Genomic DNA, 24086 nt, shown 5'->3' on the forward strand with positions numbered 1-24086 from the left:
GAGTATAGTTGAGTAATAATGTCATGATAGTTTCAGGTGTACAGCAAAGTGATTTAGTTATATATTTTCCCATTTAAGTTGTTACATACTATCGAACAGAGGTCCCTGTGCTATACGGTAGGTCCTTGTTGGTCATCCATTTTAAATATAGCAGTGTAAAAGACAAAGATTTGATAGGAAAACATATTTGTGAAAAAGAAAGTCTCAGGTAGGTAGAAATATGGGTGGAAATTTTCTTCCTAAAATTTCCTTTATTGTAGCATTAAATAATAATGTGAAAGGAGGGACTTCCCTGGTGGTCCAGTGGTTAAGACTGCACTCCCAACGCAGGGGTCACGGGTTCAATCCCTGGTTAGGGAACTAAGACTCTACAGCCAAATAAATAAATAAATATTAAAATAAACAAATTCCATTTAAAAAATAATGTGAAAGGATATCAGAACAGTCCAGGAAATAAACTATTTTTTCCCTTTAAGTCATTGTGCCTGTAGCTCAGAAGCATACTTTGAAAAGAATGATATTAAGCCGAGAGAAAAGAGAGGTCCTTGAACATATCATATGAATAAAAGTTGTGTCATCTTTGTTTTTATGCCTATTTGCCATATTTAAAAGCATCACACGTTTTAGAGTTTCATATAGATTAATTAGAAGAATAACATTAACAGTACTATTATTTCATGAGTATTTATTTTAACTTAAGATTTTCTGTTTCCTATAACAGACATTGTGCGTTAAATTAATTTTACCTTTTCTAATTCTTTGTTCTAAATTTTATAAAATAATTTCTTAAGGAAATGTTAAATAATATTAACAAAGCTGCCTTTGGGAATATTTCTAGAAATTTTGACATGGTGTGAAATGTCTCAAACATATACATACCCAAATGTTGTTTCGAAAAGTAAAAACAATTGTAATAAAAAACACAGATCCGACGATTCCTCTGAAGCTCCCCATTCAATTGCTCTTGCGTTTTGCAAGTCCTTGAGGAAAATGAAAAGAACCACTGGAAATAAAGTAATTAAACTGTATCCTAATGCTGCAAAAAGTACAGAAGCCCAACCTCATCAACAAGAATGGAGAATATTCCTTGTCCTGAATTTGTTACTTTGATGCTTTTGGAGGAAGGGCCTTCTGGAATGGCTTCCTTTTTCCCTCTTTCTAAAGGGGAGCAGTGGATGGGGCCTGGCTTTGACTGGCTACCAATGAGCCACTCATGCTGCAGATGGAAGCGAGGCCGAGATGTCCTTGGAGGAGGCAGCTGAAGACGGGGCAGAGCCTCTCAGGGCTCCAGGGCCCTTGGAGGAAAGGGCGGCTCCCAGCTTGGGGGCTCCTGGTTCCCAGCTTTGTCAGCACAACCAGAGGGGACCAGGGTGGGGACTGGCTCCCTGGAACTTAACTGTGGAGGTTTTAACATGTCTGCAAAGCCTTTGAGACCCTCCCCTTGAACACAGGTGAGTGATTTCCTTCCGGGAAACGGAAATGATGCCTGGAAACTTTGGAGACTAGGTTAAAGGTGATGGGGCTGTTGCCTGGGTGCCGGCCCCCAGCACCTTTGGCTCTTTGGCCGCCACGTGAGTCCAGAGAGAGCCTGCGAGGGGCCACATGAGTCTTCCCACCCCCGGCACCAGGAGAGTGGGAAGAGTCAACCCCAGCTCCAGCTACACCCTCACTGAGAGACCCCGAGTGAGACGCCAGGCAACCCAGGCAGCGCCTCGACCACGGGGGATGACAGTGACATATGGCTGTTGTGGTTTTATACCACGTTGGAAGTGGGAACCAGAGCCCTGCGTCTGCAGTGACCCACAGGTGAGAAGCTCGGCTGATGAACTTGCAATGAGCATGGGGGCTGGAACGCACCTACTGGTCCTCAGCGCACACTCTCCCTGTCCAGGCTGGTGTCCTCCCAGAAGCAGACCTCGAGACAAGGATTGTAGTGAGAGCAGTTTGTGGGCAGGTGACACCACTAGGCAGCACCAGTAGGGGTGTGGGGACAGGGCGGGGAAGGAAGCCAATGCAGGGCGCCGAACAAGCTACCTTCTCCTTTTGGCAACAGGGGCTCATTCCCACTCCCTCGGGGGAGAGTGTAGAACATTCCTCAGCTGTCCGACCAGAGGGGTATTTATCCTCCAACTTCTAACAGTCATTGATTGAGGGCTGCTCCCAAGGAGGCAAAGGGGCGTGAATTCCCCTGTTCATGAAGTTAATTACCTCCCCCTTGCCTCCCACAGCATCCAATCAGAGCAGGCTGGAAGGCCAGAGAGAACCGGCAGGAGAATTGCAGGTGCTGGCAGTCGGGAGCAGCAGGGACAGGAAGATTAAGTGCTAGTCACCGTCAGAAGTTTCCTACTGACTTTGGAACCAGAGGGTGACACTAGGTGAGCTGTACCTGGCAGCTGCCGCCTGGCCACTGAGCAGTCAGAGGCACCCTGAGGCAGGCCGCAAGGGCGCCCGCTGCCCCCGCAGGTGCCGGCTCCACACGGGACCCCCATGCTGCAGCCCCTCTGCGAGCACATGCAGACACCACACCTAGATTCCCACGTGGGTCGCATCCTGACCCGCCTTTCCTAGAGCTGCAGCTGTCACAGGGCCTGTGGCTGCCTTTGCAGACCACCTCTCAGGTGGGTGGGTGGACACGACATTCCATCTACTCCTGTGTGTCCGTCACCTGACCTGCTCACAGGCATAGGCCTGCAGCTTCTGCCTGGTTCTGTCTCGTTCAGGGTGAGGCTCCTCTTTCCCAACTCCATCTTCTCAGAAGCTCTGAAGCCGTCTTCCTCTTTTCTTCAAAGTGTCCAGAGCTGCCAAAACGCAAGGTATGCACAGGCCGGTGCTGTCCACTAGAACTCTGTACAGTGATATAACGGCAGCCACTAGCTACATGTGGCTGCTCAGCGGTTGAAATGTGGTGTGACTGAGGGGTGAAATTTACATTTCATTTCATATTATCTGATCTAAATTTAAGTGGCCACCATCCTGGCTGGCACAGGTGTGGGCCATGGCTCCTTCGGATCTACTCCAGGGCCTCGCCCCCTCCCTGGTCCACTACAGCTCCTCCTCCCTCCTGCTTTGAGGATCCCTCCTCCATCCCTCCGGTCAGTGTTCATTCTGAGAGGTCTGTCCCTCTGCCCTGCTACCTCCCCTCACTCAGCCACCAGGAGAAGAAAACACACACTTGACACAACAATGAAGGTTTGAAGTTTTTTCCCACAGGGGTGTGGTCTGGGGGGAAGGCTGGGAGTGCCCGTGAGAGAGGAGACTGAGCGAAATACCCAGAAACATCAAAACTGTCCCGATGTCCCCCTGCCACCCATCACTGCAAGTTCTGGTTTAGAGAAGGCAGTCCATCCTGCCTCCTTCTCCGCTGACTACAGATTTGAGAGTCTAGAATTGCATGCTTCAAAACAGTGGTGTTCTTCCTTAAACGCACACTTCCTAGACTCCAGCCCCACGCGATGCCAATACAAAGAGCGAGGAGCTCAGGGATCAGTATCTCTTGAACATCCTTTGGGAACTGCTTTAATCAACACATTCACGCTGCACTTGGAGTTGTCGAGTTGGACCCTCCACCAAATCCCTACAGACTGCTCTGCTCCCCGACTGCTCGTGTCCACTTTTTGCAGCTTTTCTGTTTACTCCTGCATTTACTTCCTCTAGTTTCCTGCTTCCTTCTTCACCAATACTGCTCCAGGTTAGCTTTTTGAAATTAGAATAATGCATGTAGTAAAAGTTAATAAACTCTGCCTGAGGCTCTGAGGCTTCCTTCCGTCTCTAGAGTGGCTGCACTGTAGGGACTCTGTGACATACGCTTTAGTGACCTTTCTTTTTAGGAGTTTCGCCCTTCTTACCTTGCTCTCTCAGTTCAGGCTTCATTGGCTTAGATGTATTTTGTGTGCCAGTGCCCACAGTGTATTTATTAATAGTTTGAAACTGTCACAAGTTCTCATTTGGCAGTGATTTTCATATTTGCTTCACCACCTCTGCTTTAGCATTACCAAATGTAAATGGCCTAGACTTTGCGTTAAAAAATAACTCCCCCTGTCCTTCCAGGACAGGCCTGGAAATCGTTGGCACAGGGTAGCGTCTATCTACGGATACTTCTCCTAGGAGATTATAAGTTCCTGGCAGGCAGAACTGTGTCCCAGGAGACCCACTGCACACTATGGCCAGCATTATGTAAAGAATAAGAGAGCTCAATGGCTCACATCCATTGAAAAGAATTCAGTCAGTAAAAACAGAGGATTATGCGCATATCCCGTATATGCAAGTCTTCTTTAACCAAGGAGGAGGACCGACAGAAAGTTACAATATGCAGAGACTGAAAAACAACTCTGAATTTTTTAAAAAATAAATTTATTTTTGGCTGCGTTGGGTCTTTGCTGCGTGCGGGCTTTCTCTAGTTGCGGCTAGTGGGGGCTACTCTTCCTTGTGGTGCACAGGCTTCTCATTGCGGTGGCTTCTCTTGTTGCGGAGCATGGGCTCTAGGCACGGGGGCTCCAGTAGTTGTGGCTCGCGGGCTCGAGAGCACAGGCTCAGTAGTTGTGGTCCACAGGTTTAGATGCTCCACAGCATGTGGGATCTTCCCAGACCAGGGCTTGAACCCGTGCGCCCTGCATTGGCTGAGCAGATTCTTAACCACTGCGCCACCAGGGAAGCCCCGACTTTGAATTTATATTGGGGCAACCGTTTCCCTCTTAAATGCCTTGCTCTGAAGATAAACGTGGTTCCTCCTCCTGCTGGAGCTGGAGGGTGGATGGGCGGGGCATCGCAAGGTTATTGCAGCTGCGTCCCTGGCCGCCTTACATCACGCTCGCGGAATTCGCGTGCAGTGAAGCTTTCCAGCCTGCCACCCGCCGTGTCCTCATCCACCCCGTTGTCCCCGCGTCCCCGTCCATCCCTCGGCCACGGTCGTGCTGGGCAGAGACTCCTGATCCAACGTGATGCTTGAGTTTGAGGCGGTCTTCTCTGGAAGACACGGGCTCCTTTCCGTTCCCCACATCCTTAAAAGATTAACGTTCTCCTTCGCAGAGGGCCCTACAGAGGGTCAGGACCCCCGCCTCGAGGCCCCCGACGCCCGCGGACTCTGCGGCCTTCTGGGTATGGTAGTGGACGCCTCGCTCGCTCCCGCCGCAGAGTGCGGCCTGGACTACAACTCCCGACAGGTTGCACGCTGCGCCTCCGCGCCCCGCAGCTGCGAGAGGACAGCCCGGGCGCGGCCTGGACTGCAACTCCCGACAGGCTGCGCGGCCCGCTGCTGCGAGAGGCGCGGGAGGCGCGGGAGGCGCGTCCGACTCGTAGAGAAGGTTGTGGCGGCGGTCTCGGCTGGCGACATGGACAACGCGGGGAAGGAGCGAGAGGCGGTGCAACTGATGGCGGAGGCCGAGAAGCGAGTCAAGGCCTCCCACTCCTTCCTCCGAGGGCTCTTTGGGTGAGCGCCGGACCGCGCGTGCCCTGATCGGGGGTCTCCGTCCCTGGTTGGCGGCCCCCCCCACTTTCATTGGGGGCCCCCAGAACGCCCCAGGGGCCCTCAACCTTCACACGCCCTCCAGAGATTTCCCTAGGGCCCCTCGGCGCCCCCTGGAGTCCCCAGAACGCCCATCCCCCGCCTGCCCTCCAGGGATCCCCTGGAACCCACGTAGCCCTCCCCACGCACCCCCTGGAACCCCACGGCGCTCCAGGGGCCCCCATGCGCCCTCCAGGGATCCCCTATGACCCCCGGAGGCCCCCCCCAACGCGGATGCGGTGTCCCACCGGCCGCGCGGGTGTGCGTGACCCTCGCCGCGGCGGCCACACCGGTTTGTTATTTCGCCACGAGTGAACCCACGCAGCTCGGGAGACCCGTGTGGGCGTGAGGCGCCGGGTCCCGGACCCCCAGCCCCAGCGCCTGGCCTGCGGTCTTTTGGGGGCGTCGGGCTGGCGGTGGGGCCGCGGCAGCCGCATTCCACCACCCGGTGCTCGTGCGCCTTGCGCCAAGTACAGGTTTAATAAATATCCGTGGGAGGAATGAGTACGTTTTCTCAAACTGGTGTCTTTTCTTCACTGGAGATTGATGTGATACCCAGGGCCTCCTGTTGGATTAGGGATAACGCAACTCCTCGAAGTCTGCGTCATTTGGGAATCCCGTTCATTTCCTATAATTCTTCTGTGCTCTCCTAGGGAAGGTCTTAAATTCGGATTTCCCAAGAAGCAGAGCCTGCATTGACAGTCCTTGGAAGAATTCTGGTCGGTTGAATATGTGAATGATTCAGCTGTTTAGGATGAGAGAGGCAGAAAGTTCGTGGTGGTTTACTCTTTTTCCTTTTGGAAGTGAAAGGTCCTCGGCCAACACCCAGAGCATGTTTTTATTCTGAGAAGGACCGGGGGTCCGTATTTAACTGTTGCATTATTAGATGCAGTTTTATTTCTGTACAAAATCGGTTTGGAATCTGCTAGTCTTGCCACCTTCGTTCTTTTGGTAATACTTTACCGTTGTTGATAATCTCCAGGAAATGCTCATATGCAGGTTTCATGCAGCGCACGTAGTGCAGGGTGCAAAGATGCAGAAAGGTAAGGGTTCCTGTCCTCAAAAATCTCTCGGGGCATTTATCCCAGCTGGTTTCTAAATTTCTCATGTGATGTGTGGTCTGCATTGTAGCAGTGAATTATAAATTTGTTCCCCTTTGAAAGTTATGGCAAGACATAAGGAGCACTGCCTAATACTTGATGCTAACACCAAACAATAGCTCCTTTCTCTGGTTGTTCACAAAACAATTACAGTTTATTTATATAAAATTTAATGTCATAGCACCTCACACTGGGAGGTGATCGTAAAGGCACAGCATTTCAAGTCCAGATGTGCTTCCCTGGAAGAGAATCTGTAATTGGCAGAGGAAAAAAGCCGGAGAGCACTTGATGCTTCTCAGGGGCGTGCTCCTTTCTGTGAAGAGGTGTTGCGTTATTGTTTTCGTGAAAGTATGCCAGATCTTGAATCAGTAATCCTTAAGGGATTTTAAAAAGGCCTTTTGTCTTTTTTCTCCTTGGCTTTTGATCACCTGTTTCATTGGCAGGCTGTGTAGGAAGACTTCATCCTCACCATTCACACTCAGTTTGCTTGAAAGTCATTGCATCCTAGGTCTGACCTGGATCCAGCAGGTCAGTTTATTATCCTCGCTTTGGGACCTCGGGCAAGTTCCTTAGCCCCTCTGTGCCTCAGTTTCCTCGGCTATGAAATGAGGGTAAGAGAAGTATATCTCATAGTGAGTGAGGGTTTTGTGAGTATATGTTTGTAAAACATTTAGTCATTGAAGATGGGGATTATGAAATATTAATTAGTATCTTCATCAAAATTTTCAGGCCCAGTTATTTATCAAGGAAGCAGCCAGACAGATCAAGTGACTTTGCCAGGATTTCGGAGCCGGAGACCTTTTGGACTGTATCATTGGTCTTTTAATGAAATAAAGTATTTGAAAGAGCTTTGCACCATGTAAGGGTTATTTATACTATGGAAGACTGTGTTTTTAGTAATACTTGGCTCCAGAAAAACTTGGGGAAGAGGGTACTCAGAGTTCTGTGAGGTTTAATAGCATTACATAATTCTTTGAAGCCAAAAACCAGGCCTAGTTTCTCTCTCAGTGACAGTGAGAAGACAGATTCTGTATCAGTTTCAGTTGTTCAGAATCTGATGTTACATCTAGCATCACTTGCCCCTGTCATCACCCTTATAAGCTGGGATATATGTTACTCCACCCTACCCCCACCCCCTTAGCCTGAGAATTTTCCCATCTACTTGTTTTCCTTTATTTAAACCACAGTGTAATCTGTCTTCATGTCAGGCTCCTTAATTAACAAAACGTACCTGCATGAGTATCACCAGTACCACCGAGCCCATCTGTTTAAGAGCTGACAGTGCTTTAAAGGGGCACGTGATGCTGTTTGGGGCTGTGGCAGCCATCACAAGGTGCTCAGTGTACTTTACTGCAGATGTTCCACACCACGGACTCATTAACCCAGCTGCAGGTTAAAACCTGTTAGAAGTTGGTCCCCTTCACTCAGTGTTGATCCACCACCCACGCTAGATTTGTGGCAATACTGTATTCTCACTACTGTTCTGTAGCTCTTCCTTTTTTGTTGCTTTCAGTAAAATTAGATGAAAATATGCATTGTGTATTCCCGAGAAAAAGTCAGTCATGCGTTCTTCTGTGTGTAAGGCACAAGTCTAGGCTTGTCTGCAAGATGTCAGTGTTCCTTCCCCGCGTCCCCCTGCAGGAAAGGAGCTGCTGAGGGATGCAGCCATCACAAGAAGCCCCTGTCGTGGTGGTCTGTCTTTCTGTTTGGCTGCCAGTTAAACAGTGATGTGTTTTTGTAGTTGTGGAATGAAATTAAAACTTATTCTTTTGCTGACCGAGCTTAGTATAGCAAAATTACCACCGAAAGAGTTGTGTTTTGGTTTCATTTGTTTCCAGAGATGAGCTATTGAACTTTGTAGTTAATTTCAAATTTTAATTTAGCATCTTAACTACTGGTATGATGGTTAGCCGACCTGGCTCTGACAGCAAGATAGCTTTGCATTTCTCTTGTTATAGGAGACCACACTGGGTACACTGCCCAGCGCACATGGAGAAAGTGGCTTAAGACAGACTGTGGGAAGATGTTCTGGATGGTTAATGCTTCCTTCTCGTGCTCTTGAATGTTCCCCAGTCTCAAAGCTTATAAGGAGCTGTAAATCTGGCAGTGTTGAAGTATATTTAATGAAAGGCCCTGTAGGGTTATCTTGAAATAACTATAAGTTTATAATTTCTTAGCTAGTTGTAAAAATTGGGAATATTTCTTAAGCATTATAGGCCATTATCAGTATTCTTCACTTAGCTTTATTTTGTCAAAGATTGTGTTTAAATTTTGCCAAAATATGGTGGGGGCATGTGAAAGCATTTATAAAGTATTTAGGTCTGCCTCAGTTACAGTAGATATTCAAATGCAGATTAAACTTTTAAAAAAAAGCATTAAGCTCAGATTTACTCAGAGACAGGTAGTATAGTATAAGAAATATATATGTATATTTACTCTTTATTTCCTATGTAATAAGAAATAAGAGGACTTTTTGGTGGCACAGTGGTGAAGAATCCGCCTGCCAATGCAGGGGACACGGGTTCGAGCCCTGGTCCGGGAAGATCCCACATGCTGCGGAGCAACTAAGCCCATGTGCCACAACTACTGAGCCTGTGCTGTGCTCTAGGGCCCTCAAGCCACAACTACTGAGCCCGCACGCCACAGCTACTGAAGCCCATGCACCTAGAGCCCATGCTCTGCAACAAGAGAAACCACCACAATGAGAAGCCCACACATGCAACGAAGAGTAGCCCCCGCTCGCCGCAATTAGAGAAAGCCTGTGCGCAGCAACAAAGACCCAACACAGCCCCAAAAAAAGAAAAAAATAGAATAACCTATATATTGAATAATTATATATTATATAAGGTATATTATGTATGAACTATGATAATATATACTATTATATGTAAGAAGACCAAATATAGATTCTAGTTTACTAGCTTGGTGACCCTGGCCAAGTAAATAATATTCGCAGCTTCTGTTTTTTCGGCTTTTGAATGAATGGGCAGAGGGAAAGAATTTACTTGTCAGAGTTGTAAGGATTGAATGAGGTGTCAGAATGCTTATTAAGCTGCACAGAGCTATATTACTGCTACTTATAATCATTTGGTTTCCTAATTTGAGTGTCAATGTCAAGTTACAGTTTGTATATCAAGTGATAAACTCTCACAAGATTGGCCTTTTTCTGTCTGCATTTTTGCAGTGTTCACCATATATTTTCTCATTCTTGTGAGCCCTGCGAGGTGCAGAGTCCTTTACAAGAAGTAGGGAGGACTGTGGTGGCCTGTGGCTCTAGGATGTAAGGTCCTGGGCCGTCTGCCTTAGTTGGTGGCTTTGGCCCAGCACCTCCCGCAGCACGTGGCTTTGGCAGGCACGCGTGGACTACGGTGAATGCGGTTACAGATGTTGATTTGTTTTCTTGTACACTTTTGTCTAGTTTCAAGAGCAAAGGTAACAAAGAGCAGGGGAGTTCATGTCACTTTCTTCTGTTTTCTTAAATATGTGTTTGTAGTAAATCCATATATGGTAGGAAAATGCAAGGAGTACAGAAGGGTTTCAGTTGAAAAGTAAAATTTTCCCTGAGTCCTCACTCTCCCAAATCTTACTCAGCATAAGTAACCATTTAACTTTCTTTTTGATTCTTTTGATGGTTATTGCCATAAGTCTAAGTAGTTTTAGAATACTTCTACTACCAGATTGATTAATTTTAGATAATATTTGTCGACCCTGCCACATAGCTTATGTGGCAGTGCATTTTCTCTTTCACCTCTTAATTTTAGTTAATTCTCAATCTCCAAATATTATCTTTTATATGTAAGTAACATTTAAATTTATAATTCTACTTAAAAATTTTTTCAGCTATTTCCCTATTTCTGTGAGTTATAGAGTGGCCGTGAGTATCATGTCCAAACTGGGATATTTTTGAGTTGCCAAGAAAACGGGTATAACGTAGGAGTGTCCCCGCAGCCAGGACGGAGGATCATCGTAGTTAAAGGCGACTCTATAATCTATTTTTATGCTTTCACTTTACATTCATTTGATTAGATGATAAAGTGGGTAAAACTTCCGTACCTTAAGCAGTTAGTGATGCTTGTGAGCGCACAGTAAGGAGCCTCTGAAAATAGAATCTCAGAGTGTTAATCACGTCTGTATTTGAATAGAGCTTATCGTAAGTAATGGTAATTTAATTAAAATCTAACAAAGTAATAGATCAGTTCTTTCTTGGGTTACAATATGTTTTCCACCGTAAGGAAGTATCTTCCAATTCGTTTTTTTTTCTTTTTCGCATAGGACCGAAAGGGCAGCGTTTATTGTGAGGCGCCATACAAGGAGTCCAGGACAGCCGATGCTCAGAAAGCCTGAACTCCTCCGTACAGTTCAGCACAGCCTTTTTATTTATTTTTATTTTTGCTGTGTTGGGTCTCCGTTTCTGTGCGAGGGCTTTCTCTAGTTGTGGCAAGTGGGGGCCACTCTTCATCGCGGTGCGCGGGCCTCTCGCTATCGCGGCCTCTCTTGTTGCGAGGCACAGGCTCCAGATGCGCAGGCTCGGTAGTTGTGGCTCACGGGCCTAGTTGCTCCGCGGCGTGTGGGATCCTCCCAGACCAGGGCTCGAACCCGTGTCCCCTGCATTAGCAGGCAGATTCTCAACTTCTGTGCCACCAGGGAAGCCCCCCAATTCGGTTTTAATGGGTGTTTTCATTAGGGATTGAATGAGGGCCTTTTCAATAGCTGTCAGGTAAGCGTGACTTTTTTTCTTAGTTATTAGTATATTAACTAATGGATAGCCTCGTATTGAACTCTGCTTGCATCCCTTGAATAACCCCTCTGGATTGCAATGTATTATTTTTACTATGGGATTCTGTTTTTAAATATTTTACTTCAAATTCCTTTATTTACAATTCTTTTGTGTATAGTCTTTCTCAGATTGAAGTATTGATGTCACGGCACTCATGTCAGAGGTACTGTCATAAAAAGAATTTGTAAGTTTTTCTTTTTTCCCATGCCCTGGTCTTTGGATTTTTAAATAGAATCCTCTTACAGTGAAATCATCTTGGGCTTTTTGGTGGGTATTTCTTTGATAACTTTCTCTTTTTTCCCTCTGGAATTTATAATGTTTAAACTTTCTATCTCTGCTGAGGTCAGTTTTGGTAAATTGTATTTTACAAGGAAATTATTCATTTCATCCAAGTTTTAAAATTTATTTGCAGAGTTGTGCAAAGGAGTCTTTTATGACTTTTAAAACGTTATTTCAGCAGTTATTTCCCTCTTTTTACTTCTTACTTATGTGTTAGGGCTTGTCCCCGTTTTGTCTTGATTCTTTTTCTTTAAACAACTGATATTTTGACTTATGCGTTTTACTAGTTTCCTGTTTTCTACCTTATTAATTTCTCTTTTGCCTTTATTACTTTCTTTTGTTTTTTTCCCTTGGCTTTTTTGGAGGGTGAGGGGTGGTATTTAATTCATTATTTCTGTTTTATTTATATGGATCCAAATATTCATGGATGACTTTTCCTTTAAAACTGTATTACTGTTTTAATTGCATCCCATAGATACTGATATATAGTATTTTTATTTTAATTTGTTTCACCTTTGACCCAGGAGTTCTTTGAGGGTTTTGTACCAGGTAGAAGGGCCTTTTTTGTATCTTATTAATTTCTAGCTTTATTTCATTATGATCAGAGAACGTACTGAGGTTTTCTTTGCCATCTAATGTGTGATTGGTGTTCATGAGTGGTCCATGTGCCCTTAAGAAGCAGTGGGTTTTCTCTTTTCAGAATGTATGACTTGCTAGAGATCCCTGAGATCTGGTTACTGATTATGTTGTCTAGGTCTTTCATGTCTATATTTTTTGTCCACTTCACCTGTTTTGGACTAAAAGGTTATATTAATATCTCCTTTTATGAGTGTATTTCTGTCTTCTTGGATCTATTGTAATTTTTTAAATTCTTTTTTTATTGTAAAATACACATAACATTTACCATCTTAACCATTTTTCAGTGTAGAGTTCAGTAGTATTAAAGTACATTCATATTGCCGTGCAGCCATCACCACCATCCCATAACTCTTGTCGTCTTGTAAAACTGAAGCTCTATACCCATTAATGACTACCCATTCTCTGCTCCCCCAGCCCCTGGAAACCACCGTATACTTTCTTCATGATTTCAGCTATGCTGACTACTTCATATAAGTGGAATCATACAGTATTTGTGTTTTTGTGATTGGCTTATTTCATCTAGCGTAATGTCCTCAAGATTCATCCATATTGTAGCATATTTCAGAATTTCTTTCCTTTGTAAGGCTGAATAATCTATCGTATGTATATACCACATTTTGCTAATCCATTCATTCACTAATGGACACTAGGGTTGCCTCCACATTTTAGCTATTGTGAATAATGCTGCTATGAACATGATTGTACAAATCTCTCTTCAAGACCCTGCTTTTCATTCTCTTGGGTTTATACCCCAAAATGAAATTGCTGGATTATATGGTAATTCTACTTTTAATTTTTTGAGGAACTGCTATACTGTTTTTCCACAGTAGCTGTACCGTTTTACATTCCCACCAACAATGCACACACAGGTTCTAATTTCTGAACATGCTTGCCAGCATTTGTTGTTTTCTGGTTTGTTTTTTTTTTTTAATGGCCATTCTAACAGGTGTGAGATGATATCTCATTGTGGCTTTGATTTGCATTTCCCTAATGATTAGTGATGTTGAGCATCTTTTCATATGCCTATTGGCCATTCATATATCTTCTTTGGAGAAATGTCTATTCAAGTCCTTTGCACATTTTTGAATTGGTTTGTTTTTTTTGTTATTGTTGAGTTTTAGGAGTTCTCTTTATATTCTGGATATTAATCCCTTATCAGGTATGTGATTTGCAGGTATTTTCTCCCATTCTGTATGGTGCCTTTTCACTCTGTGAATAGTGTCTGTGATGCATAAATTTTTTTTAATTTTCATGAAATGCAATTTGTCTATTTTTCTTTTCTAACCTGTGCCTTTAGTGTCATATCCAAGATATCATTGACAAATCCAGTGTCATGAAGCTTTTGCTGTTTTCTTCTAAGATTTTTTTGTTGTTTTAAGTATCACATTTAGGTCCTTGATCCATTTTGAGTTAATTTTTGTATAAGGTGATAGGTAAGGGTCCAGCTTTATTCTTTTGCAAGTCAGTATCCGGTTTTCCCAGCACCGTTTGTTGTAAAGACTGTCTTTTCCCTGTTGAATATTTTGGCACCCTTGTCAAAAATCATTTGCCCATATATGCAAAGATTTATTCATGCGTTCTCTATTCTAGTCCATTGGTCTATATGTCTTTTTGTATGCCTGTATCACATAGTTTTGATTACTGTAGCTTTGTAGTAAGTTTTGAAATCAGGAAGTATGGGCCCTCCAGTTTTGTTCTTCCTTCTCAAGATTATTTTGGCATTTAGGATTCCTGTAATTTCTGCTGTAGGAAGGTGGCTGCCAGGTTTTGGTACATAGATATTCACAATTAATATAATTTCATTTGAATTGTATCTTTAGCATTATGAAGTGAATTTCTTTATTTCATTTGATACTTTTGAGCCCAAATTTTACCTTGTCTGATGCCAGCAATCCCTGCTTTCTTGTTACTTGCATTTGCCTGTTTTACAGCTGTGTTAGGTAAGAGGATTATACCTGATGCCTGTTGCCATGTGGCCTGTGCTGCCTCGCCCCAGGGAGAGGGCACCTCCCCTCTCCGTTGAGTCCAGGCGCAGTGCCAGGCAAGGTGGCCGGGACTGACTTTGAGGTAGGAAGTGAGAGCAGAAGCTGCAGGGGTCATTTGTGCTTCCGTCATGAGAGGAGTACACCCGATGGGGCCGCATTCCAGAACAGAGAGAAGACCCACGGAGAAAGAGCCAGCAAAGTCACAACCAGCACAAGGTAGAGTGAGAGAGAGAGAGAAGCTTTGGGAAGACACGGGGATATTTCTTGTTGCAACAAATCTAACAAACGCAGGTTGACATATTTGGCAAACTCCCGACCAGCTCTTTATCTTGATGCTTTCAGAATAGCTTTATTTTAGTTGCGTCTGTCATACTGAGCACAGAGTTGGGCTTTGTTTGTATAGATTTGTGAGCAAATCTAAAAATCCTCAGCACATTTATATTATTGGTATGACTGGCATATGGTTGATTTTTAATTCTGCCATTTTGTTATATTTGTTATGTACAGCTGACCCTTGAACAACATGGGTTGGAACTGCGTGGGTCCACTTACACGCGGGTGTTTTTCAGTAGTAGGTACTGCGGTGCTGCCCGATCTGTGGAACGCGAGGGTGCGGGCGGGGGACTGCGTGTTTGGAGGGCTGGCTGCACCAGGGTCAGCGCACTGACCCCCCGCACTGATCAAGGGTCAACCGTATTGTGTTTTATTTGCAGTTTTTCTTCATGTGATCTCTTTTCTTTGCTTTTTATTTAGGAAATTTCGTAATTTTATTTTACTGGCTACCTTTATGCCATGAATCTTTTTTAATACCCTTCGCTTGGTTTTCTTACTTAGGCATCTAGTATTTTGTCTGCCCTGGAGAAAATCCATTACCTACCTATGTGCCACTCAGAGACGGTGTTCTGCTTACCCCTTTATCCAGGGTGTGTGTGTGTATCGGAGAGGTTCAGTTATTCTTCCTCCGCTTACAGTGGGGTTATGTCCTCATAAACCCCTCGTAAGTTGAAAATGTATTTAATACCCCTAACCTACCGAACGTGATAGCTTAGCCTGGCCTTCCTTAAACATGCTCAGAACACTTCCATTAGCCTACAGTTGGGCAAAACAATCTAGCACAAAGCCTATTTTATAATAGTGTTGAATGTCTCTTGCTATTCATTGAATAGGTACTGCAAGTGAAAAGCAGAGTGGGCCTCTGGGTCCAGAATGGTTGTGAGTGTGTCGGTGATCACATGGCTGACTGTGAGCGCAGCTGGTGTCCCTGCCAGACCCATCACAAGAGAGGGTCTGCTGCATATCCCTAACTTGGGGAAGGATCAGAATTGGAAGCCTGGTTTCTCCTGAACGCTCCGCCTTCTATCAGTACGTTAGTGCGGCTTCTTTGATGACTAGGGTCGTGGGTGTGGGTTGGGGCTTGCTGCCACTCCAGTTCTGCCTCCTCCCGTTTCCTAAGACCCTGAGTTTATTTCCATCTCCGCTTTCTTTCCCTTCACTGCCAAGCCTCCTCTCCCCCTCCCTGCCGCAGAAGCACGTCTTCTGGAGTCTGCCGCCTCTAGCCAGGCCACCCTTCCAGCGCTCCAGGTCTCATACCTGCCTCCTTGACCCCACTCTGCGGCCCCTCCTTGCTGGGGTCTTGTCTGTGAGCTGCTGTTGCTGGGACCCTGCCGCACCCCGTCTTGTGTTCAGGCGTCCCCTCCTGATTTCTAGCAGGGGCTGTGTCCCTGGCTCTGCTAGTTCAGGGTCTTTATTTAAATGAAGTCTCGTTGAATTCTGTCTGCTAGTTTTGCCGTGAGTGTATTACGGGTGGTTGTATCTGCTCCTTGTTGATCTGTGTGGTTCTCGAGGATGTGAGGACGCACTTGTATTTAGGCAGCCATCGTTGTCCTATGGGAATCGCAAGTCTGAAAGATTAAGTTCAGTTTAAAACTTGAATTTTTATAAAGATTGAAATTAAATATAAAAAATTCTCTTGGCAAGTCATGTTGTGTGTGTCATTTCTGAGTTTATCCAGTAATTCCTATTTTTGGCTTCTTTGTAATATTTAAGAATCTTGGTTTGTTTTACTAAAAGGTCCAATCTATACATATCTCTCCTCTTCAAGAGAGGTGACTTCCCATGTCAAGTCAAGGCATTGGGACTATTACAAATAAAGTCCAAGTAGCTTTCTTTGCTGTACCTGTTCTTGTAACTTTATTTCAGCAAGTTATGCTTAAATGCAGATACTTTTGTCAGACAGTCTTTAAATGTCTCAGATTGTTTCCCGTGTCTGAGAATCTGTGATTATTTTTTCTTACATAAATGGAAATAAAGTGAGATGTTCTCAGAAGTTGGAATCCCAGGCTCCAGGGCAAAGCACTGAGGCCACCTGTCAAGTATGAGGCCCCTGCTTGTCTCCTGCCAGCTGCTCTGGGGGCGGTGCTCTGGGGCTTGGAGCTGTGTCTGCTCTTGGGGGGCGGGGAGGGAGGGGAGCAGATAGATGCCTACGTTTGTTGGTAGGCAGTCCGACTCCAAAGCCTGCGTGCTTGCGCTACTCCTCCTGTCACTGGTTTGTGAAAAAGCAGAGGACTTCAGTCAAGCAGTTACAGGCATTTGGTATAAGAATTCAAATGAGCACCAAGAGTATCTCCCTGGGGCCTCTGCATTCCACCTGCTGCAGGCGCTCTGCTTCGTCATCAGGTGGAGGAAGCTGGACTGTTTACAGACATATTAAACCCGGAACTAAAATAACCCTGAAAGGGTTAAGTTTATCTAGGAAAACTCCCAAGTTTTAGAATCTGTGGAGATTACAGATATAAAGTATCAGATGAAAGTAAATTGCTTGTTGGAGGGTAAAAAGTAGAATAAATAGTTGTATATGGCTGTGATGTTGTGATATATGAAATATATGTATTTGTTCTCCACCCTGGGTTCCTGGCACGGAGCTGGTAAAGGCTTGTAAGACCCTGAGTGGTGAGGGTGAGAGGGGCGTGTTGTTATTCGTAATAAGCCCCTTTCAACCCTACCTGGGTTATGCTAATGAGGTGACTCAAGGTGGGTCCTGATGGCTTCAGGACAGGGGCTGGTTGTCAGAGGAAGCAGCCAGTGTTTAGAGGGCTGGAACTTTCCCACCCCCGAGGGGATTGAGTCAGTCACCAGGATAGTCAGTTCCTCTGCCATGAGCCTTGTAAAAAACCCTACACGATGGGGCTCAGAGAGCTTCCGGGTTGGAGACACATGGAGGTGCTGCTCCCAGGGAGAGGATGCTCCTGGGGGGAGTGGGGCTCCCCGGGAGAGGGGGGCTCCCGGAGAGAGGGGGGCTCCAGGTGCCCTCCTGACACGCCTGCTCTGTGCCTCTCCCATTTTGCTGTTTCTCAGCTGTGTCCTTGATAAGAAACCAGTGATAGGAATGTGTTTCTCTGAGTTCTGTGAATCCTTCCAGCAAATTATCGAATTTGAGGAGGAGGTTGTGGGAACCACTGATTTGTAGCCAGTCAGTCAGAAGAACAGTGGACCCAGCACTTGCAACGGGCATCTGAAGTGCGGGTGCTCAACCCGCACTTCAGGACATCCCGCTGGTGGCCGCAGGGAATTGGAGAGTTGCTTAGCATAGAAAACCCACGTTTGGTGTCAGAAGTGTTGTGAATAGAGAAACTGTTTCCTTTAATGATAGAGGTATTTTAAAGAGACTTTGAATTTTTCACTTCTTTTCGGGATGCTTTCTGTATTTACTTGTTTTGAGGGACCCGTGGGAGAACTTGCAAATCTGTGATGTGGGCTGTTTCTTCCATGCAGACGCTGGGTCTTCAGCCTCGTGATTGAGGCCTGTGAGCCAGGCCCTGTGCTGGACCCTGTCCCAGCATCGGCCTGGTGGCTGGCGTGGTGTCACTGGTGAACGAGGAGGAGGAGCCCCTCCCAGCCCTGGGAAACTCAAAGTGATCCCTGTGTTCAGTCTTCCACACGGTTTGACAGCCCTTCAGGGTGTTCTGAGGATGAAGCTGAATCTTGTCTCTAGTCCTGCTTTGACATCATCACAGCTCTGTGATTGTCACGTGGTAGGACACTTCTGAGCCAGATCTCGTGGGTTAAGAGCAGCGTTCTTTCCGCCTCAGCAGCTGCCCCACTTCTCTGGGGCATATCTCTTGGTGTGTGTCGTTGGTCCCCACGGCTCTTGATTTGGTGTCTCTGGCCCCCACCTGCGCACGTGCTCAGTTGCAGTTTCCCGCTGCTCCCAGATAGCTCTCGCTCATCATGAGGAAAATGCAAGGCTTCGGGTGAGTGGAGGATTAATAGGCTGGTCTGCGTGTAGATGTCACCGGAGCTCTTTGGAATAATGGGCTGTGATTTTTCCCAGGCTAATTTTTTTTCCTCCTAAACATTAAAATGAGAACAGGTGGGGGCTGGGGAAGGTAGTTAAGAGAGGCAGGGGATTGCAGGCAGGCTCTGGCCCAGCTCCTCTGCTCCTGGGGGCTGGGGGAGGCGTGTGACTCTCACCCCATCTCCTTGGAACCTGGGGTGGAGATGTTAGACACTCTCAGACTTCTCCAGCACTGAAGTTAAATACTCTTCTTGGCATTCTGACCTCCTCCTGGGTAAGGACTTTGTTTTCTTAGTGATTTCTGGCAGGTCAGTGCCATGTACTGTACTATATCACTTTATAATGTAGACTCCCTCAATGAAACTTGTTTCTGTTTTTGAGGATCTACCTCACTTATAGGGGCTCTGGGTAATGATCACTTGAATTATTTGAATGTGAATTCTGAATATTTGTCCTTAAAACTTATAAAAATCAGCGTTCATGGATGTAGAACACAGTAGGCATTTGGAGTGACTTAAAAGTATATATTTTTTCATGAATTCTTTAAGTTATGTCTGTTTATGACACATGAGTTCTCTGGTGCTTTTAACATGAGAAATTTTCTGGTGATTCTGTTTTAGGAGAGGTGAGGCAGGGTTCATTCATTATTTTTATAAACATCACTGAACCTGTTATCAGGTGTCAGCTCCACCACTGACCTTAGCTGGATGACCTTGGGCAAGCCATTGACCTCCAGGTACAGTTTTCTCTTCTGTAACATGGAGATCTTTTGTGGTCGTTGTAATAATGAAGATGACGTAAGGCATGTGGAAATATGCAGCATAAAACCTAGCATAATGTAGGTGGTCTATTATTCCTAGCTGAACCTGCTTCTGAAAATAATAGGATAAAGTATATTTTAATTGAGCTAGTTTTATTTGGAAACCTTTAATAAGAACAATTGCACTGGACTTCCCTGGTGGCATAGTGGTTAAGAATCCGCCTGCCAGTGCAGGGGACACGGGTTCGAGCCCTGTTCCGGGAAGATCCCACGTGCTGCGGAGCAACTAAGCCCATGAGCCACAACTACTGAGCCTGCGCCCTAGAGCCCGTGAGCCACAACTACTGATCCCACGTGCCACAGCTACTGCAGCCCACGCGCCTAGAGCCCGTGCTCTGCAACAAGAGAAGCCACCGCAATGAGAAGCCTGCGCACCACAACGAAGAGTAGCCCCTGCTCGCCACAACTAGAGAAAGCCTGCGAGTAGCAATGAAGACCCAACGCAGCCAAAAATAAATTAAAAAAAAAAAGAATGATTGCACTATAATTACAGTTCAAGATTCCTGGTACATGTTAGAAAAATAAGACACAGAAAGTGGCAAGCCTTTGTTAGCTCCAAGGAGCTGTGGCTAAGATTGAAAGCTTTCTCAAGTTGGGAATTTTCCATTGGGATAATTAGGTGTTTTTTTTCTTTTTTTTTTTTTTTTAAATGTAGCTCTGAAGTAGAGAAAAAGAAACATGAAGGTGTGAGTGAGAGAAGGCTTTGCCTATTCTGACGCTTCATTTTTGGTGTGGTTTGTTGCCATCCTATCATTGGCTGTGTGACATAGCTTCCAAAGGGGTTTTTTTTTTAGAGGGGAGAGGAGCAGCTTTATTGAGTTGTAATTCACATACCATACAATTCACCTGTTTAAAGTGTCCAGTTGAGTAGTTTTAAGCATATTCACCGAGTTTTGCAACTGTCACAGCAAGCAGTTTTAGAACATTTTCATCACCCCAGAGAGAAACTCCGTGCCCTCCCCCCTCATTTTTCTCTAGCACTTCCAGCTCTAGGCAACCACCAGTCTGCTTTCTGTCTTTGTAGACCGGCCTGTTGTAGACCTTTCATGTGAATGGTGTGCTCCTCTGGGACTGGCTCTTCACCGCACATTACGTTTTTCGAAGGCTCGTCTATGTTGTAGTATGATCAGTACTTCATTCCTTTTTATTGTCTGATCTCCTCCATTGTGTGTGTACCTCCTTTATCATGTGATGGACGTTTGGGTTGTTTCCATTTTTGCCTGTCATGAATAACGCTGCTGTGAACATTTGTGTACAAGTTTTTGTGTGGACGAGTGTTTTCATTTCTCTTGGGTATGTACCTAGGGGTAGGATTTCTAGGTCATATAGTAACTATGTTTAACCTTTTGAGCAGCTGCCAAACTGCTATCCAAAGTGGCTTTTTATACAATTTGCCACCTGTACCGGCAGCATATGAGGGTTCCAGTTCCCGCACATCCTCCCTGACATTTGTTAGATCTGTCTTTTGATCCTAGCCAGCCTAGTGGGAGTGAAGTGATATCTCGTTTGTGGTTTGATTTGCATTTCTCTGATGGCTAATGATGTTGAGTATCATTCATTCATTCATTCATGTTTTTGGCTGCGTTGAGTCTTCGTTGCCATGTGCTGGCTTTCTCTAGTTGCGGCGAGCGGGGGGCTGCTCTTTGTTGCGGTGCACAGGCTTCTCATTGCGGTGGCTTGTCTTGTTGTGGAGCGTGGGCTCTAGAGCGCAGGCTCAGTAGTTGTGGCGCACGGGCTTAGTTGTTCTGCGGCATGTGGGATCTTCCCGGACCAGGGCTCGAGCCTGTGTCGCCTGCATCGGCAGGCGGATTCTTAACCACTGGGCCACCAGGGAAGCCCTGGGTTTTGTTTTTACTTTTAAGTCTGAATAAACATAGTGCTGAAATCTTGGATGTTAAAAGTGTCAAGATGTCTTTATCCTAATTTCCTTTGAAAAATATACTTCTCATTTCTCAGAATGAGTAAAACTTCAGTTTTCAAGCATGGAAAAGACTCTGGTTGAGGGTGTAAGCCCTGAGTCCTGCCACATCTGTATCTGAGTCTCAGTTCTGTGGCATCCTTGCTGTGTGGCTACTTTCTTATGCTTCAGTTTCCTCATCTGGACAACAGGGATAATTAGAGTAACTCCTTTGAACAGCTGTTAAGGTTCTCTAATGCTGGTCTGGCATATAGTAAGTGCTCATTAAATGTTTATTGTTTGAGGGAGGAGGGGAGGATTAGGGATGTGGATGGTTGTTATAGTAAAACTTAACCTCACTTTTTAATTTTTCTCAGAGGAAACACAAGACTAGAAGAAGCTTGTGAAATGTATACCAGAGCTGCAAATATGTTCAAGATGGCTAAGAATTGGAGTGGTATGTATAAAGTTTTTGTTTGTTTGCTTTTTAGGCAAATAACTTTAAAATCACTTTGAAGGAGGAGATGACTGTCTGCCTTCCCCTTGGAAAAACTGCTGGCTGTGGACTGGGAGATGGGGGACCTTGATCCAAGGGAACAAAGCTTGAAATCCTGGCTGAAGTTTAAGCATAGAGGCCGTGTCTGTTTTAGTGTCTGTAAACCCTTTCATACAGTGGGCATGTGGTGATTAAAAAGACTTAAAGTTACTTGGATTTAAGAATAGTAATCTTTGCTTCTCGTTAATGCGCTGAAATAAATTCAGTACCGCAAGGAATGAAAGTTATAGTAAAACTTATTGAAAACAAGTAGGATAAACAGGAGAGTCTGCTTTTGTTTACCCAAACCTTGGTGGAGAATTTCTAACCATTTCTTACTCTGATAACTGGTTGTAATCCACTGAGAAATGCAGCAGTGGGAGGTGTTATTTCTGTAAACCCTGACAGACTCGTCCGTTTCTAACATAATGCTTTCTACTGGGGGAAATTACACAAAATAAAATCAGAATTCTTTTCGTTGTTCTGAGAGGGAATGGCTTTTTCTAACACTGATTTGAGAAACAAATTTATCCTCTACCCCTGGAGAAAGAAGTTCTGTGCTGGGGTTTTTCTGTAGTGCAGGTGGAGACAGCCTTTGACAGGGCAGGACATGGGTCTCCAGCTCCCTCGCACCTGCAGATGACCTGAGGCAGGGTCTTGCCCTCTCTAAGTGTGTCTCCCCGTGTGCTTTCCCAGCTTGATCGAGATGTCAGTGACACATCGCATCACGTAAGCGTGAGGTGTGCGGTGTGACAATTTCCCCCCTTGCTTCTAAGGCTGACACTTTAAAATCATTTCACTGAAGAAAATGCTGTTGAACTGGATGACCCTAAAAGGTCTTTTCTGGCTGTAAAATTCTTTTTATAGGTTTAGTCGTAGGTTAAAAAGGTATGTTCTGTTTCCGCAGTGCATTTATACCTGAATTATAATGTATTTTAAAATGGAGGAGAAAAGAGTATTAACATTCACGTCTTTTGTTTGGTTCAGGTCCTGTAACCATATGTAAAAAGTGAACTTATCTAAAAAGACCCTTTCTGTATTTGGTGACCAGATGTTCTAAACTTTGGAAATGCCTTTCAGCAGGGCATTACCGGTTATGTAACCGAGGGGGACGTGTGTGCATTCCCCACCCCGACCCCAGTGATCTCTTGCCTGGACTGTTACCTCCCTGCTTCTTTACTTTCCTAGTGTGTTTTAATGAAGAAAACAAAGTAATCCCGTTAAATCTTAAGTCAGGTCATGTTATTTCAAATCAGAACTACAGTCCTTCACGGTGCCCTTTAGGATCTACTCGATCTCCCATCCCCTCCCGACTCTGGACACTTCTCCTGCCCACCCACTCCTTCCCCGGCTCTTTCCTCTGAGCCTCTGACTGTGCTGTGCCGTCCCTCTGGCACTCTCTTCCCTACAGTAGGGCATGGCCAGTCCCTGTTTTTTCCAGGTCCTTCTACAAATGTCATCGTCGTCTTAGGTCTTTCCTGGCCGTCACTTTTAAAGATAGCAGTCCTCTCTTCTGGGAAGCCCCGTTCCCTTTTCTCCGATGCCCTTACCACCATCTAGCAAAAATAAATGAAGTACATTTGTTCATTTTTATTGTCTGTGCTTTTATTATGTGCTGTCCCTCACTAGAACATAAACCTTAGAAAGCCAAGGTGTTTCTGGGCTTTATCTCTGCTCTACCTACAGGCCCTGGACCAGTATGTGCAACACGATAGATACTCAGCATATTTGTGTAGTGAATTAATAAGTATTAGGTTCTTTGAATTTGGGATTAACAGATACACACCACTATACATAAAATAGATAAACAACAAGGACCTATTGTATAGCACAGGAAACTATACTCAATCTTTTGTAATAACCTATAATGGAAAAGAATCTGAAAATGAATAGATATATATATATAACTGAAACACTTTGCTGTACACCTGAAACTAACACAGCATTGTAAATCAACTCTACTTCAATTTAAAAAATGGTTAAAAAATGAAATAAACTGAAAAAAAATCAGGTTCTTTGAAATTACTTCCGTGTCCTAGTGGTTGGTGATCATGACACCACTGCATTTGTTTATAGTTTTAGAAGTTCTTTTATAAAGTAATTCATCTGCTACTCCAATTTTGAGAGGTCATCCTGGCAGGTATTAGATGTTAACAGTTGAGGAAATGGGCCTGAGAAAGTGTGTAACTTTGTCTTTGAAGGAGCATGTATTAAACCACTTCCAAGTTTGGAGAGACGGAGCTGACATTTTTAGCGGTGG

The 24086-nt window shown here is 45.0% G+C and overlaps 1 protein-coding gene across 2 annotated transcripts in view; it reads left to right on the forward strand.

Moving 5' to 3' along the window:
• Window positions 1-5277: 5277 nt before the first annotated feature.
• The window catches only part of NAPB (NSF attachment protein beta), a 39625-nt gene continuing 20816 nt past the window's right edge, over window positions 5278-24086 (forward strand). The window contains exons 1-2 of one of the 2 annotated variants that reach the window (XM_024750789.1): window positions 5278-5425; window positions 21669-21748. In XM_024750789.1, the coding sequence (XP_024606557.1) occupies window positions 5328-5425; window positions 21669-21748 (178 nt within the window). In that variant the 5' untranslated portion in view covers window positions 5278-5327. The remainder of the gene's footprint in view (window positions 5426-21668; window positions 21749-24086) is intronic. The other variant, XM_024750788.1, reaches the window with a different exon arrangement.

Source organism: Neophocaena asiaeorientalis, unplaced genomic scaffold (genome assembly GCF_003031525.2).
Source record: "Neophocaena asiaeorientalis asiaeorientalis breed wild unplaced genomic scaffold, Neophocaena_asiaeorientalis_V1.1 scaffold567, whole genome shotgun sequence".
Lineage (NCBI taxonomy): Eukaryota > Metazoa > Chordata > Mammalia > Artiodactyla > Phocoenidae > Neophocaena > Neophocaena asiaeorientalis.